General features: G+C 35.0%; 1 protein-coding gene across 1 annotated transcript in view; it reads left to right on the forward strand.

Moving 5' to 3' along the window:
* Positions 1-19,450, forward strand: part of LOC107693056 (neuronal PAS domain-containing protein 3-like) — a 322,349-nt gene that overhangs the window by 265,714 nt on the left and 37,185 nt on the right. The window contains exon 6 of the mRNA XM_016492306.1: positions 6,899-7,076. Coding sequence (XP_016347792.1) covers positions 6,899-7,076 — 178 coding nt within the window. The remainder of the gene's footprint in view (positions 1-6,898; positions 7,077-19,450) is intronic.

Raw genomic sequence — 19,450 nt, forward strand, 5'->3', positions numbered from 1 at the left:
TATATATACATACAATAAATTATATATCATATTTTTATAGTATATATGTGTGTGTGTGTTACTGATTTTTTTTACTATATCTTAATAATACTACATATTACTCTTTATTGTTTTTTTCCCCCATTTTATTTAATTATTAATTTTGTATTGTACAAAGTTATAAGAAAAAGTTTCTCACATAAAAGACAAAAGTTTTCTTCCAGTTCAGTGTTTCTCTTATTCAGCTCGGTTGTACAACTGAACAGGTTTTTTATTTTTTATTTTTTTGGTTCTAGCTCTTGGCTATCCATGCGGCAGGGTTTGCATAATTTAACTGGGACTTTTAGTTCCCAGCTGGAACAAAAACAGAAGAACCAATGATTTGAACCTCACACGCTCTATCTCAGGGTCCAGACAAGCTCTCACCGAATTGCTTTATGATTCACAAACATTACCAATTGAAGGGAATATAACATGAATCATTTATTAAAAGAGTAATTACATGCTATGAAACGTATAATGTTCCATTTAGCACATTTGCGTTAAATGCGTTAATTAATTCTGAACCCTCCAGCCAACATCAGTTTATTTGATTAATACTTTTTTTTAAAGTCACTGACATTTTAAGGAACTGAAAGGAATTTCTCCCTCCCCTCAAAAGTGTTTAATGTGTTTTTCTGTCCCTGAGGATTTTAATGTTTGTGTCTTTCCCATGTTTAGGTTTTTAATAGTGGCACTGCTTGTATTATACAGAAAAAAAGCAGTAAAATTATTATTAAATACACACAGGCAGGAGAGTTTTTCTTTTTTTTTTATGTGTTTTTAATTCTAGACACTTTTCCCATATTTGACTAATTATTTTCGGTAAGTTGCACTAAAAATTAGCTTGTGTGCAGTGTTTATGGCAGTGTGCTCTGAAGCTATTTACGAGCAACTTGAGAGTCAAGGCTGTAAAGCTAGAGGTGATTTCAACCATCAGATCTTTGCTTTCTCACATCAGCACTTGCAACAGCTATTTTATCTTAGCAGTGAGTCATGATTGTGCATTTGCATGCATGGACGGGGCCAAAATGTTCTTGGACTCCAAACAGGTTAACTGGCAGGGAGCGTGAGGTGAGAGCCGTGGTGGCGCGTGTTTGATGCCAGCGAGTAATTGTGTCATAATGTGAGAGACGAGAGCTGGCAGCTTCCTATTGCCGTTTGGAGGGGTTCAGTGACACTTGACATGCCTCTTCAGCTTCACAGAGCAGGGCATGAGAGAGCGCTGGAGTAAATAGAGGGAGCTAATGCTTGCTTTTATGCAGAGACACAGGAATGAGAGAGGGGCGGGGCTCTGGCAGAAGGGGGCAGAGTGAAGGGGGAGGGGTCAGTGCTTCCAGAGCAGCTTGTTAAAATGAGAAGGATTGAATTTTTAAAAAAGGGGCAAAATGGTGCTCCCCTGGGTCTCTGCTCACACAAGACAGCTCCGATTGGCCCTTAATTATGTCCTTCCTTTAAGCCACCGCCGGCTTTTGTTTTTCCAGGGATATCTCTCCTCTCTCGTGTCCACTACAACAATGGCGGCGCTTTTGGAAGAGCCCTATTATTAGTTTATAAGCTCGGTAATCAGATGATTTACTGGGAACCCTAATGAATGAGACCGCGTGAAAAGCAGAGGTTAATCATAGTCGTGTCAATCATCATTTATAGTGAAGTCTGCGCTTCTGGTCCAGCGATACGGCTTTTTCACGGCTGATGCTGATATTTAGAAAGCGAGGTGGCCTGTGGTCAGTGTAATGAATACTATGACAAATGAATGATAAGAGATATTCAAAATTTCTTGAAATTCACATGTATTTTACATAATATTGAATTGTTATGAAACATAACACCTACTTTTTCCACAGTAAATATATTTTACAGTATATTTTTTAATGTAGATTTACACAATACATTTATATTTACACATATATTCACAATATTGATTTATGAAGCACAATACCTACTTTTTTTTACAGTGAATATATTTTACAGCTTTAAATTATATATCATATTTTTATAAATTTATAAAATGGTATATAAATTGTATATTTATTTTTATATAACTTCAGCAACATTCAACTATGAACCATCATTTTAATATAATAATTATTATAAAAATGTGTGTGTGTGTGTGTATATATATATATATATATATATATATATATATATATATACACACACTTTGTATTAGTTCGTTTATGCAGAGACACAGGAATGAGAGAGGGGCGGGGCTCTGGCAGAAGGGGGCAGAGTGAAGGGGGAGGGGTCAGTGCTTCCAGAGCAGCTTGTTAAAATGAGAAGGATTGAATTTTTAAAAAAGGGGCAAAATGTGCAGAGTGGACCCAGATGAACCTCATTTATCAGTATGATTCTGTGTTATTGAAATTCAAGACCTCATACTTATTACTTGCTTTTAAAACAGTTTAGGAAAGCATCACAGACTTTAGTTTAGTTTAGTTTGGTGTTTGGTTTGATATGGAATTTTGAAATAAAAATATTTTATAAAATAAAATATAATATTTATTAACTTATAACCAAAGTAAAATTACTCACTTCTGTGAGATACTGTATATACTGTGTGTATATGTATATATATATATACTGTATATATATGCAATTTTTAAATAAAAATATTGTATGAAATAAAATATAATATTTATTAAATAAAGTAAAATATAGTTATATTTATTTGGGATTTTGAAAATGAAATATTGTATAAAATAATATATTTGTTCAGTTAAAATGTAGTAAAATGTAGTTATTTATAGCTATTTATTGGGATTTTGAAATTAAAATATTGTATAAAATAAAATATTATATTATTAACTTAAAAAAAGTAAAATGTGGTTATTTATATTTGGAATTTTGAAATAAACATTTTCTAAAATATAATATTAAATTCATTACCTTAAAAACAAATAAAAATATAGTTATTTATATTTATTTGAAAGTTTGAAATAAAATTATTTTATATCATAACATATACTGTATTTATTAATTAAAAATAAAGACAAAAAATCTAGTTATTTATTTTATATGTAGTATGCAAGTATATTAGCAAAGGTTTATAATGAAGAAAGGGCCTAATAAAATGTATCTGTTTATTGGGTTTTATCCCATTTCCTAACCAGTCACAACAGAACAGCACATTTTAGCTGGAGTCAGTGGACCTTTTGCTCCTCCCACATGAAAGAGAAATTTAGCACAGGAAACAGAAAGAAACCGGCCATCATGTGATGAAATTTGACAGCTGGGTATTATAACTTTGATAGAGCAGAACCATTTAAAGGCGATAGCTGACATTTCTTCCTTCTTAAACTCAAGCATAACATCAGTGGGTTTTTTTTCTTTCTTCTCCATTTTCTCTCTCTTCATGTTTGTAAAATCAGGTGATTTCATTAATGCGTGCCAGTCAATCTTAATAAGCCAGAGGAAAGAAGGGGGGGGGATGGGGGGCTCTTATTGAGTGACCTACAAAATAAGCATGTTGCTGGTGGGCTCTGTCCGTAGCCCCACTCCAGCGAGCTGGGCCTCATTTACAATGCAAAACCTCCTTCTGTAATCCAAGTGTCCTTTCTGCAATCACAGAGCATAATCTGCTGCTCTCTTGTTACAGACAACACTTTACTGCACCGGCCATCACACAATGAATATTAGAGCCGATATTATTTTCTCAGTGCATTGTTCGCCCATCTTCACATCGCAGAGATTAAGGCAGGACGAGTGCTTTGTGCAGCCACTTGTGCTGAAAAGTGGCCTCATTCTAATACTGTTAAAATAGTCACCGGGGCCGTGTGCGTGAATTATAATCGACACAAAAGGTTTGTCCGCTCTGGCATGTGAAAGAGAGATAGCTTTACATTTCATCTTTGCATGGAAATAGTTTTTTAAGCATTTATTGTACTGTGTTCACTTGCTGGGAGGCTGTCATCTATTTTTTTTTTTACTTTAAAATCAAAATGAAAATCAAAAATTGACACTATTTACTTTATTAATATGCATTCGTAGTCATATTGCAAATAATTTATTAGCTGATGTTTGATCCTTTTGTGATAATTGATATGACTGCTACTGCTGCTAATAAATTATTTGTATTTTTTTTCAGATATTATTAGTGTTTTTGTTGTTGTTGTTGTTGTTGTTGTTGTTGTTGTTTGTAAATAAAAATTCAAATATTATTAGTGTTTTTGTTATTGTTGTTGAAAGCATTGTAGAAAATGAATGTGATTTGTTTGTGTATTTACCATAATTTAATTCAATATATTCAGTATTTTTTCATGTTTTTTTAATTGTAGAAAATAAATGTGATTTTTTTTCTGTGTGTGTATGTGTGTGTATTTACCATCATTTAATTCAATATTTTCAATATTTTTTCCTTTTTTTTTTTAAACATTTGCAGAAAATAAATGCGGAATTTGTTTATTTACCATCATTTAATTCAGTATATTCAATATGTTTTATATATTTATTTTTTAACAAAAGGAACACTAAAATATTAGATTTTTTTACTAGAGAGAGAGTAATTTTTTTTTATTATTATTATTATTATTAATATTGTAGAAAATGAATATGCAGTTTTTGTGTATTGATCATCATTAAATATATGACCTAATCCAAGGGTGTCCAAACTCGGTCCTGAAGGGCCACTGTCCTGCAGAATTTAGCTTCACTTTGTCTCAACACCTGCCTGGAAGTTTCTAGTATGCCTAGTAAGACCTTGATTAGCTGGTTCAGGTGTGTTTAATTGGAGCCAAACTCTGCAGGACAGTGGCCCTTCAGGACCGAGTTTGGACACACCTGACCTAATCTGCAAATGTGATTTTCTTTCTTTTTATGTGAATGGCTTGTTTCTTCTTTTTGTTGGGATTGGACTCCAGTTGTCTGTAAGCCGGTTGAAAACCTCAACCCCATCTCTTTAGTTCTTCAAAAAGAATCCTCAATTCTTTGGTCTACTGGATATAGGTGGAATGTCAGTCTTCCAGAGAAAGATCCCGAAAGTCTTACTTGGATTGTGCCTGCAGCTTTTTGATGCCCATGGACAAAAAAAAGTCAGATGTGCTTTTGGGTTTCTAGTGTGAGAGGCCAAACAGTAAGAACTAGACAAAGAGAGCTGGAGAAACAGACAGACAGCTGGTGGTCCTGTTGCACAGTTGTTTCTGTGATTTTTGCTGTTTGTTTTACAGTAAGAGTTCAGTAAAATGTTCTATTTAAACTGTAGAGGTACATATACATGTATATGCATGTATACATGCAAACTGCAGCATTAGTAAATTCCAACAGCTTGATTGTTTTATTATATTATTTTTATACCACTTTCTTTAAAAACAAAGGTTCCAAAAGGTTTTTTTGTTTGTTTGTTTGTTTTTGCATCTATGCTATAAAAGAACCAGTTCTTAAAAGCACCATTTTTATATATCTAAAGAATCTTTTTCCACTATATAGAAGCTTTTGTGGAATTGAAAGTTTCCATGGATGTTAGAGGCTCTTCATGGAATCATCAGTGTCAATAAAGAACCTTTATTTTTAAGTCTGAGTTTGTGATAAACATATACTCTTACACACATTTCCAGAAACAGGTGTTTAAATCACTGTACATTTTCTTGCCTGTTGATAACTGTACACCTTCAAAACTGTTCTTGCATAGCCATTTTGTTTCTTCATGCATCACTCTCTGACCATCAGACAGCAGAATGCTGCTTTGGCAGTACTATCTTAAATCTGACTTGAACAACTAAAACACAGCATTATTCTGTTGTACAGTTCTAGCATTGTGGCGAAATAACCCAAGCCCATGTCTCTGTCAGTGGCCCGTCTCTTAATTCATTGTTGCTGCTTGGAATAATAAACACTAAATTGCTTTGAGGGATAGGACATTAAAGGGATTATTCTCATGTAATCTGCGGGTCCCTGTAGACGTGGACCTGATCACAGAACAGCACAGAGCAGCGTTACTCAAAACACAACTATGGCATGTACACCACAGCGCCACAGCTACTTTAACCGCCTGTTGTTGTGTTTTGTTTTTTTCTTGTCATCCCCAGTTAGCAACAGTAAATCCGCCCCCTCCCCCCGCTTATTTAAAGCATGTTTAAAGGTTAGACAAGCATACGCTAATTATTTGATTATTTGGACGAGCTCTCTCTCCCCTAAAGAGCAGAAAGTTGTGTCTCGGTGAGCTGGGAAGAGGCAGAGGAAACCTCTGGAGGGAGGATTGAAGTCAAAATAAAAAGAGCACAAGTGCTTTTAACTGCGCTACAGTAACAGAAAAGCACATTAAGCTCACTATGAAAGAGAGCCGGGTAATACTTCATACTAACCTTCATGAATAAGTAATTAAAAGACTTTATATAATGCTAAACAGATCATATATGAATTAAAGTTTTGTGACATTTTTGTGCGTGTATGTGAGTGTATATGAGTGTATATGAAATAACGATCAGTTGAGAAATATATTATGTGATAGCTGTTTCTGAAGCTCAACTGTTGGAATATATATATATATATATATATATATATATATATGTGATGGTATTATATTTTTTTATTGCTTTCATTTGTATATTTTAATTTTTCGTTTTAATTTTAATTTGAGCAATTTTATGTGCTTTTTTTGTTTGTTTTAGGGGTTTATTAATTTATTTATTTATTGTTTGTAGCTGTAGTACTTCAACCTAAAATGATTTCAGTTAGTTGCCAAGGCATCATTTCTCATTTTTATATAAATGTTTAACCTTAAGCTTTTCATCTAATACTTATATTTTGTTTTATTTTAGCTTTATTTAAATGAAATGTATTTTAATTTAGTAGTTTAAATGTTAGTTTTAGTTAACAATAACAGCACTGTTTCATGTTCTTTTTAGCTAATGTGTCTCTCTGGCTGTTGTTTGTGCTGTTGCAGGTAGAGCTGGCGGGCAGCAGTGTGTTTGATTACGTTCACCCGGGCGATCATGTGGAGATGGCCGAGCAGCTGGGCATGAAGCTTCCACCGGGCAGAGGGCTGCTGTCTCAGGGCGGCGGGGCCGAGGACGGGGCCAGCTCTGCCTCTTCTTCCTCTCACTCTGAGACACCTGAGCCAGGTAAGATCATGTGACTATGAGCAGCCTTGTTGGTCAGGTTAGAACATGAGGGTTTAAAGTTTAGACATCATAGACTTGGCACTGTGTGCGTGCAACCGGCAACCTTCGGTTTGTGTTTTGTGTACTAATCTCTCTAGTTTGGTTTTGCTGTTTTGGCCCTTTTAGATGTTTAATTTTAGATTATTTTAGTTTAGTCTAATTTAGTTTAGTTTATTCCTGTTTTAAAAACATTGTTTTTTTATAGATTAATGTTATTTGGTTATTTTATAATTTTAATATTTAATTTTGTTTTGGCCATTTAAGATTTTTTATTTTTTTTTTTAATACTTAATTCTGGAATACTTCATTCTGATTCACTCAATGGTGAATAATTCTGCTTCACGTCGGAGTCCTTGTCATTGGCTTATTACCGACTGTTAAAGGGATAGGTCACCCAAAAATGAAAATGTGATGTTTATCTGCTTACCCCCAGGGCATCCGAAATGTAGGTGACTTTGTTTCTTCAGTAGAACACAAACGGAGATTTTTAACTCAAACCGTTGCAGTCTGTCAGTCTTATAATGGAAGTGAATGGGAATCATGGCTTTGAGAGTAAAAAAAAACATACACAAACAAAACCAAATTAAACCCTGCGGCTCGTGATGATACATTGATGTGTAAAGACACGAAACGATCGGTCTGTGAAAGAAACTGAACAGTATTTATATCGTTTTTTACCTCTGATGCACTGCAGTGTCTGAACTGTCCTGAGCGCAGGGTTTAATTTGGTTTTGCTTGTGTATATTTTTTTTTACTCTCAAAGCCGTGATTCCCATTCACTTCCATTATAAGACTAACAGACTGCAACGGTTTGAGTTAAAAGTCTTCGTTTGTGTTCTACTGAAGAAACAAAGTCACCTACATCTTGGATGCCCTGGGGGTAAGCAGATAAACATCAAATTTTCATTTTTGGGTGAACTATCCCTTTAATACCGACCTCTTTGGCCCTAAAATGTGTATTTTTTCCCCAAGACCTCTACTTTAATGTCTGGATTCTGTGATTTGTCAGTTATTTCTACATTATTGTAAATCATGGTTTTTAAAATAAACAGATGCATAATTTCAGTTTAAATATAAAAAGAAACATTTGCAATTCATTTGGGACACTGTTGCTTTGAGCGCAGTTATGCTTTCATTCAATGATCTTGAAGCTCCAAATTCAGGCTGTATTATTTGTTTTGTGTGTTCTTTATTTAGTTATTTATTTCTTTGCTTGTCTGTTTATTTATTTATACCCAAAGCCATGTTGCTTTCTGAGGTCTTTGATATAGATACGTTGCACCAAGTGGTCAATATGATGCTCAGACACTGTGAGTGGACCTCAGGTTGCCAAAAGTGTGTGTGCGTGTGTGTGTGTGTGTGTGTGTGTGTGTGTGTTTATATAGCATGTATACGCATGTATAAGCATTATTTTGTTATTGTAATGGCAGGAAGCAAATTTTTTTCTCACCTGAACATTTTCACAATGCTGTAGTTCAATTTTCACAATGTATCATGTGATGTGTGTGTGTGTGTGTGTCTGTGTGTGTTAATGGCATGTGTGACATGATATGCCTGATGAGTGTCTTCCGCTAGGCCCTGAACTCTCGATGGGCGGCCCGTGTGGCGGCAGCACTGTAACACAGGCTTACCCTGCTCCCGAATTTAATTAGAGGAATTGTATAGCAGGGATGAAAAGAGGTGACATTCCTCATTGGAATTCTTTTCAGGGCTCTTATAGACTTTGCCTTCCAAATGTTCCCATTTTCATTGTGTTGTACTGATGATAATTTAAGTATTAGGGGAAAATCCATTTATAAATTAAACAAAATGACTTGATATCCATCAGTCCCCGAGTTCATCAAGCTGTTCAAACATGAGGGAGATTGGCTGGTCGGCCCGGGTCTTCCGAGAGCTTCAGTAATTAGATCTGCCAAGGATTTATTCTTTGCTGATTGGAGCTTTAAATTAATTGAAGTTCCACATTTGTGGTTTTGTCCTTTTCGTGGCGTTTTCTTTTGCTTTCTTTTTTTTCTAGCCAGGCAGAAATTTCATACTGGCAGACTCGAGGTGTGTGTGTGTTTAAGTGTTAATATTCTTGGTGAGAGTGAGTGAGAGGGTCTTTAATGGTTAGAGGGTTGGTCTGAGGTTGAGATTTATTTGTGTATACACAGAATCATTAAAGATGTGCTTTACAATCAGAAAAAGGGCACCACGGTCTGTCTTTTAACACCAGAGCTTCATTTATAAATTATGAGGACTGGAGACACATACTGTACAAAAAGTTTGTGGGGTATTTAATTTATAAGGATAAAAGTGTGTTTTAAAGTTGGGCAGCATGATGCCATACCTAGACATCATCTTCATTGTTAGCTTGCTGGGATAGATTTGTTGCTTTCATTTTTTTTTTTGCATTGTATGGAGCCCCTTAAGGGACATGGTGGTGGTTTTAAAAAAAAAATTAGATGCAAGGAAAAATTGCATTTTAATGTTTTTGCATTTACTCGTAAAACTTTTGTTTTTCTCGCAAAACTATCTTTGTGATGGAAGTAATATGAGGTGGGAGGAAAAAGTACTTTTGCTAGAGAACACAAATGTCAGTGAGAGAATATAAATGTTTTTTGAGAGAGTGCAATTTGCAAGAGAATTCAATAGTTTTGTGAGAGAACGCAAATTTTGCTGGAGGATGCAAAGTTTTTTGAGGGAACTCAATACTTTTGCGAGATAAAAAATATATTGCAAGCAAATGCAAATGTTTTGTAAGGGATCGTAACGTTTATTGGGGGAATGCACTACTTTTTTGAGAAAATGCAAGTGTTTTGTGCAACCCTCTACGTTGTGAGTAAATCACTCGCATGTGCGACTAAATGATGTCTAATATTAGCCAATGGCTAATAAATTCTCAGATTTTACTCACCAGTGTGTGAGTTGGAGGCTATAAGTTTAGCACAGGTATATTTTCACTTGCCGAACACACTGACTGAGCGCTTCAGAGTTTCTGTAGCTAAGTCCCAAATGACACACTATGCACTCATACACTATGTACTTATGCACTATGTACTCAACCATGTAGTGTATGAATTATATAAAGTTATTTTGTCATTCATAATCGGAGTCTGATAGCCCCTCCCCCTTCGGTACGTAATTAAAGCTGCGACAGTTGAGTACATGAAGTGTCCAACATTCCACACTTTTTTTTTCGGTTATTTAAGTGCATCATCCGGGTATTTAAAGTGCACTTTTTCTTTTTGGAATTTTCAGTGTGAATGCACTCTTCACACTATTTATACTACAAAACGTCATAGAATAGTGCATAAGTACGCGATTTGGGACACACCTACTCTCCGTCAAACGATCTGTGCTTTTTTTCAGTTCATCTCAGTGGATGCGCAGCGCTCCTGTATTTGACGTACCGTGAACTCTAGTGTAACAGCGCGTGACTCGCCGTCGCTTTGGTGAGAGCAGAGAGAGCGAGATAGTCTTACATACTATGCAGAATTGACGCGCTACATGTAAACGATATTCTTTGTTGTATTTTCCTGTCAAAATAACAGAGTTCCTTTGGATTTTTTCAGCTTTTAAGAACTGTCGGGATTTCCGGTAGCGGGCGGAACTAATGCGCAAACAGCAATCATCTTATCAGTATTACTGTTAGTTTTTTCCCATTTTTTTTTACAGAAACACTGAATGACCAAAACAGCACCACCACCAGTCCTAAATTCAGTTAAAATGTCTATGCATTCATACATGGTTACCAAATTTTTATTCTAATTACTACATTTCTATCATTAAATAATACTTGATTATCATAATATCATATTATAATGCTTGACTGACTGATGTTAAGAGTGTACTTTCAGATATTTAAAAAGCTGTTCCATTTTACAAACATATACAGTATTATACAGTAGGGCTGGGCGGTATATCGAGTTTGTACGATATATCGATATTTTCTTTTCCTAGCCAATGGCAATTCAATTGCCAAGGCGTCCGTAGAGGGTTGTTTGTGAGAGAATTTAAATGTTTTGTGAGCGAACGCAAAGTTTTTCTGGAGAACGCAAATGTTTTGGGAGAGAACACAATATTTATTGGGGTAACGCAGTAGTTTAGTGAAAGGGCACAAAAGCATTGAAATATAATTTTTCCTCCCATCTCATATTTTTTTCCCATCACCATGTCCCCTCAGGGACTCCATAGCATTGAGATTTGCTTGTAGTGTAACATTATATTACTAGCGAAGATGCTTTTCTTTGGCATGAATTACAAAAACGGTGAAAAATCTCTCCAAGACTTGGAGACTAAGACTTGGCTGGTTAGCATGGGACAATTCACCTCTGCTGGTTGACATGGCAACTACATCATCTAGAGACAAAAACATTTTTTAATTAACATTTTTTGTTGTTGTTGCAAACAATTTGTTATATTATTGTAAATATTTTGCCAGTGACCGTTCTTTCTGCTTCTTGAGTTTTATATTTACCTGTGTGCTGGCTTTGGCGTCACATCTGTGTGCCAGCCGCGCTTCTGTCATTAAGATGAATGGGAATGCTAATAGTTATCTTTCTCCAGGTATTATAGTCCGCCTTGGGACACAAAATCTCCCTCTTGTGCTCTATTTTTCTTTCTATCTGAATGAACGGCATGCTGAGCGGTGTTTAAGGTGGAGTCAAGCGTTTCACCTCCTGTCACCTCCCTCATATGTGTGTGTGTCCTGCCTCTACACTCCTTTTTTCCTCCTCTTTCTGCCTATGATGTCACTTTTTTCATCCGCTCAACCTGCAGAGTAAATTGTGTTGTCAACAGCCTATTTTAAATATCTGGCAGTGCGGAGGGGAGAGCGTGTTTCCCCCTCATCGCTGGCTCCATCTCTCTCTCTCTCTCTCTCTCTCTCTCTCTCTCTCTCAAGGGCATGACACACCGGCAATAAAGCGATAAACACGGCGGTATTTTTCTTGAAGATCGTAATCTTGCTGTTTGTCAACACGAGGCTTTTGATGAGCGTGAAAAGCAGCCCCCCGTTTGTGCATTAATAAAAGAAAACGATTCAAGCTTAATTTGCAATGAGATGAATTTGGAAACAGACGTGTGTGCCTGTGACATCTGTCCAATCAGCTCTGGCACAGAGAGCACATCACTCAGCGCACTGCTTTTAGTTACAGTTCCTTTAACCTATTCATTCGTTTTAAAGGAGCGATTCATTCAGCATTAGATGTTCATCTAATGGCTAACAAAGGAGAAATCTTTTAAATTGGAGGTGTGTATTCTTCACTGCATTTCAGTCTTCATGTTCGAATTTTTAACTTATTTTGATAAATAATAGTAGTAGTTTTTGTAGTAGTAGTGTTGGGGAAGCTGCTATAAAATGTAGTTTACCAAGATACAAAATGCTCAGAATTTCAAGTAGTTAAACGACAGTTTATAGAGTCAAAGTAGTTCATAGTAGTAGTTAATCATTAACTTTAAATAAATAGTAATAAACATATATATTTAAATTATTTCTACAAAGAAAGCACAGGGAATTTTGTGATGATTGATTGATGATTGAATCATTTGAATCAATGATTCTGTTCTGTTGAGCTAGTTCATCGAAATGATTCATTTGAATCAAAAGACAGATAATTACTGTAAATTGCTGAAATTATTGTAAAAGCAGTTCAGCTACTAAAAATAGTATAGTAGTGTAGTGTTAGTTAGTAGTGTCACTATGTTTAGTTAGTTACTTCCCAACACTAAAAGTGATGATAAATATATGCAATATGCAATAAAAGGCTGTGCATTACTGTGATTTTACCTCAATTAAGGAGTGTTTTGGCATAATTTGTACATTATTATATAACTATATTAATATAATAATATAATAATCAAGAAAATTATGTACTGCTCAACTGATGTATATGAACTTATTTGAATTTATTTTAAATTCTTTTATTTGGCATTCAAATAAACAAAAAGTTATTTTGGTTTCACTTTAATTATAATGGACACATGAAGACCAATATGATGTATGCTGACATACACCCGAGAAACAAGAGATGTGGCATTAAACATTGATAATAAGAACAAGATACTATAAATAAAGGGAAAAAAGCATCCGAATCAACCTTTGGCAGTGCTGCATGTGAGGATGATGGACTGAGAACATTGTGTGAAGAGCGTTCGGTCCCAGCGCAGGGCTGGGCGGGCGTTTCAGGGCATCCAGAGCAGCAGTCGCCCATGGGCAGGGTGCTCCGGACTTAATGGACACATGAAGACCAGTGTAATGTATGCCGAAATACACCGAGAAACAAGAGTTGTGGCATTAAACAATGATAAAAAGAACAAGATACTATAAATAAAGGGAAAAAAACACCTGAATTAACATTTGGCAGTGCTGCATGTGAGGATGATGGACTGAGAACATTGTGTGAAGAGCGTTCGGTCCCAGCGCAGGGCTGGGCGGGCGTTTCAGGGCATCCAGAGCAGCAGTCGCCCATGGGCAGGGTGATCCGGACTCTCCCGCAGGGTCAGACCTTTGATTTGTGTGGATCCTCCTCTAGCCTTTAACAGGTGTCTGCTGCTGCGGGTGACATTTGAAATGCAAATAGAGCTCTTTTCCACAAGGCCTCTGAATCTACCCCTGTCAGACCAGAGGAAAAACTCCTGCACAACACAAACACACACACACACATGCATACACAAACTCTACTGTACACAAACACACATGCACATATTCACACTGAAACGCTGTCAGATAAGACTTGTGTTTTGAAATGAATGGGTAGAGGCTGGAGTGAGATGTCAGATCATGTGTTTCACTTTTTTTCACTCCTGCCAATGGTGGTTATTTGGGATCATTTACAACACAAAATATTTTTTGCAGGCCATAGAACTGTATTTTTTTTTTTATTATTATTATTAGTTTTACATTTTTATTATTTTACATTTACACCTTCAGCTTTCGTTTGATGAATGTTCATTAACCTTTCAAATGTTTACTGTTTAAAATTTTGGCTATGAGATATTAGTAGATTGTATGTGAAAGCATGAGCTCTCTATGGTCAGTTTGCACAAGTTGCAAAATGGCATCAAAATGCACATCTTTAGTTTTCTGCTCCTGTGTATATAAAACATTAAAATAGGGAACCCTTGAAAATGAAGTAGTTTGTAGGTAGAAAATGCAAGTAGTTTCCTAGACACTTAGGCCCAATCCCAATTCTATTTTATACCCCTTCCCCTCATCATCTGGAAAGCGTTGAAATGTTATTTTTTATTTATGTACAAAATATTTTTTAAAAATGCAAATATAAAAAGTGCTATAAAGGACCTAGTACCACGGTGATACCATGTTTTTGTAAGTAGTTTGTAAGTATGCTACATGAATATGGTAATCAATCAGTACCATGGTAAATATCAAGTAATATTTGTTTTCATCAAGTTTAAACGTCAGTCTTCCACCTTCAATCTAATTAATTAATAAAAATTAAATGAATAAACAATAATTGGCAGGGCTTGTCAACACATTCCAACTTTATTTTTATGTTTTTATTTTATATTTAGAATTTAATTTTTTGTATTCTGTAGTTCATGTGACATTGAAGTAATGATGCTGAAAATTAAGCTTTCCATCACAGGAATAATTCTAATTCTAATAATAATTCTAGTTTTACTTAGCATTATGTTTAATACCATAGTTTAGTGTAACTGTAATTATTACCATTCACACATTTTTTCTTATATATATATATATATATATAATTTTCCAAATATATTTTGCAGTATCCTGTAGCTTTAATATATTTGTAGTCTTATAATACCATTGTTTAGTATCACTATGATGATTATTTTTCATGCAGTCTTTTTGCTATAGGAAATGTATTGAGTTTCATTCAGCCGCAGGGCTCTAAGGACACCAGAGGCATCTAGCCGAGGTCGCTGACCTCAACGCCTGCTGTCCACTGTCTGGGTCATTAGGGGATTCTGTGGTCTGCATTACCCACAATCCTCCCAGGTGAATCCTGCCCCATCGTAGGTGTTTGGCACATATAGAGAAGTGTCCTTGAGAAGAGTTGGGATCACACAAGCAGTTAGCACTGGCTCAGAATACAAATAATGGGATTAGCACTCACAGACAGCACACATTAGCCTAACAAACCTGTCAAATAGTGTGTTTTTCATCGCTTTCACACACCGTTTAAGATACTCATATAGTCTAGATTTTTGTGTGTGTGTTTAGTATGCCCTATATTGATTCTTTTTATTTTTGATTCTTTTAGTATTTAGAAACATACGTTTTGTATATGAATATCATTGCATTGCAATATCAAACAAAGTGGCATTTGCGATCAAATGATGCCAGACCTGTTGACATGTAGTCCACGTAGTCACACAAACACCTGTGTTCTGGGAAAATGGGATATCAATGGGGTCAGTAGTGATCACATGACTAAAACTATTGGAGGAGTTTTAATTGAAATCTGAAGTTCCTGAGGTCTGCGGCTCAAACATATTGATTTTATTCAGGCTGACCCAGCCAATGGGGTCACGTTTGAACCCATCTGACATTTCTTCAATTCAACTCACTTTCCGAGCCCCAATACTTCACCCTTCTGAGAGGCAATAGAGGGGTGTGTGTGTGTGTGTGTGTGTGTGTGTGTGTGTGTGTGCGCGCCACACTAGAACAGACAACCTAATATAATCTGTCTCCTGTCATCATGTGTGTAAAAAAAAAAAAACTGATATAATAGCTCAACATATTTATAAACATCTCAAAAGCTACATGTTTTTATATTTATTAAATTATTGGTAATACTTTGCAACAAGTTTCATACTTATGAATCATATTATTCATATAATAACTATGATAGTTTATGCATAGCTATGATGAACAATAAACAACTGAATCTTACAAAATGTATTAATGTACACTACTGTTGAAAAGTTTGGGTTCGTTAAGTTTTTTTTTTTTTCAAATATCAAAATATCATCAAAATATTATCAAAATATAACATTGATAATAATAATGAATGTTTCTTCTTGAGCAGCAAATGAGCATATTAGAATGATTTCTGAAGGATCATGTGACTGCTGGAGTAATGATGCTGAAAATACAGCTTTGATCACAGGAATAAATTATATTTTGTAATATATTAAAGTAGAAAACATTTATTTAAAATTGTAAGAATATTTCCCAATATTATTGTATTTTTAATTGAATAATTGCACCTATGGTGAGCATAAAAGGCTTCTTTCAAACAATAAAACATCTTACCAACCCTTACCCATCTTAAATTACCAATTATACATTTTATGTTAATTTATAAATATAAAAATATTCATTGTTAATTGAAGTTTTTTGTAATGCATTACTTGTATTTTAACAACTTTAACCTCTGTTAGTTCATGATAGATCATGTTATCTATTGCATCAACTAATGCTAATATATGGAACCTTGATGTAAAAGTATTAGCTGTGATATAAACAAGATTTATATCACAATAATGCACTTGAAGTGTGTACTATGGAAGTCACATCTGCATATTTGAACAGAGTTTGTTTGTGGCTTTAGTTAACCCTCTCATGCACTTCACATGATTTGAGTTGCTTCCCATGAAAAGCTTTTCAAGTCAGTTGCATTTCCTCAAGTAAATGCTGCCTATGTAGACAGTAAACAGCAGTGAAGCTCCTAGGGTTTAACTGAAGTTGCTCATCATGACTGATCTATCTAGAGCTAACATATGTTAAGAGCCACAGGAGGCTAGAGATCTTATGCTGACATGTATAATACTGGCCAGCCAGAACATCCTGTCTGGCCTCCATCCAAACAGAGCAGCTTTCCGGACCAGACGTCTGCAGATACACAGACTGACCTGCTATGTTATGAACCCAGAGAGGAGGGATACGTTTCAGGAGTTCGGCTATCCTATAGATGCGTTTTCTGACAATTAAAGCACGGCCGCAGCTTGAGTTTGTTTTCCCACAAAGCATCAGATCTGTTTATTCTGCCACACGCCTCGTTTTGATTAAGAATGTAAATCCGATTATTTTGTCCATCTGCATTTCTGTCAGCGAAGGAGTGCATTTAATTAAAACAAACATCAGTGTCTGCTGTGATGTTTTGTGTTCTTATGTATAGACCAAACCAGGCCAAATCAGACGCTCAGGTTGTCTCCTCATCTCAGCTGTAAATACTAACGGAGTGTTGCAGCAGCGCAGGTGGCTATTGTGAGTAAAACGTGTGTATTTGTTTTCCAGTAGCGTCTATTACGCGAGGCATGACTGGGACACAGATTCAGAGATTTGCGGTGTGATTTTTCCAGTGGCGGTCTCCAATCACAGATGGCACATGGGGAGTTTTTTGCCGTAGCCACTGTGGAGATGAGCAGGAGGAGATGGTGTGTTGAGCTCTGTCCAGTGTGTGTTACTGTTGTCGTTTTATCACTCATGAGAATCCCACAGGATTAGTCACAGACGTATGAAACACACACACACACCTCGGAACTGCCTTGTATTTTTTGTCAAGATAATGACATAATATGAAGACATCTATGATTGATTGTTTGGTAATTGTAAATAAATCTGTTGGTTTGTATAGGTGGTCAGAATTGTGGCACAGTGATATTGCTCATGTGAGTCTGGAGTGCAGACAAAAATAATGTGAATATTTATATTCATTATCCACTGCTGAGAATAAAATAATAGTAAGACTATGATACTTAATAGACAATAATAGTCTATCTAATAAACAGTAATGTCTTTTACATTACATTAAATTTACTTTTTTATTAGGAAACTATTTTGTAATTTTTTGATCTAGTTGATTTTTAGTTTTTTAAATAATGTACCATATCATAACACAATAAATCCATTACTATAATACATTTTAAATAATTATCCATATGTTAGATCATACCAGAGTTATTGTCATTAAGTAAAACCATAATTGTTTTTTTAATTAAAGATGTTTAAATAACTGTAAAAATATATATATAATAATTATATAATTATTTCTAATTTTTTAAGTACTAAAATAACTCAAACTAAATAAACTAAAACTAAACATAATGAAAACTATATAGACATAATTTAAAAAAATAATAAAAACACAAAACAAAATTTCTAAAACTTTAACTAAAATTAAATTGAAAACAGAAAATGTAAAAATAAAAACTAATTCAGAAATTAAAAATGATCAAAAACTATAAAATACTAAAATAAGACTGGGTCATATCTCTATATTATCTACTGTCACAGTAAATCTAATAATGTAATAAATGTCAGGTTTTAGAGTTTGTTGATGTGTTTTCTTTACATTCTTTTTTTCTGATTTGAGTTTTATTTCATTGAAAAAAGAATAGACATACAGCTACTGGTCACTATAATGTCCACACGGGCAATTAAACCCATGTAAGTTTTGAGCTTAGATGTTCTTTTCTTGAATAGAATAGAATAGAATAGAATAGAATAGAATAGAATAGAATAAATGCAGTTCACAGAGGTGGGTTTTTTGCCTCTATATTTAAAAACTTTTGTCTCTTTTGGTGTAATTGTTGCCCTGGCCTACACCATGTACATTCATTTTATGTTGCATATGTTTGACATGTATGTAAACAGCGTGTTTGTGTAGTGCACTTGTAGGCAGCTCTGTAGCTTTTACAGCAGTGGTGCAGTAACGATCCTGCTAGTTGTAAGTAAAAGACATAATGTTTGTTAATTTTGCCTGCTTGAGGGAAAACGTCATAACTTACTCCGTAATTATGAAAGTGCCTATCGCTTCATCAGATAGATTCACTGTCAAAAGCTCCGAGCTGGGCGTCGTGATGAACTAGCCACCATAAATAACGGACCAGCCTGCTTGCTAAGACAAATGTTTTTAATCATCTGATGTGTTCATTTATCCCAGGCCCTAAGTTTAGCCTTAAATTAAGACTCTTGCTAGAACATAACTTGATTTAAAAATGGCCATCAATCCTGACCAGTCTTTACGTGCAGGAAAAGTTCAGAGGAAGGGTGTTGATCTTTATTTGTCCTTTGCTGTGCCAACAGTTTGCCTATAAACACATTAAAAGGTATATGTAAACTTAAAAATGAACATTTTGCCATCATTTACTCACCCTTATGTTGTTCTAGATCCATATTACCTTCTTTTTTCAGGGGAACACAAAAGGAGTTTGTTTATAGCAGAGCGTCCAAGCTGTTATTTTCCATGTAATGAAAGTCAAGAAGATTTTGAATTAAGTCCTTTTTGATCAGTCTGAACATTCTTCAAAACATCTCGTTTTGTGTTCTACAGAAGAAAGTGAGGTTTCAAGCTACATGTAAGTTAGGCATTCTTTAAATATACAAATAACCTTTTTAAATTTTTTTGTTGCAACAAATA

This window comes from Sinocyclocheilus anshuiensis, unplaced genomic scaffold (genome assembly GCF_001515605.1).
Source record: "Sinocyclocheilus anshuiensis isolate Anshui unplaced genomic scaffold, SAMN03320099.WGS_v1.1 scaffold261, whole genome shotgun sequence".
NCBI lineage: Eukaryota > Metazoa > Chordata > Actinopteri > Cypriniformes > Cyprinidae > Sinocyclocheilus > Sinocyclocheilus anshuiensis.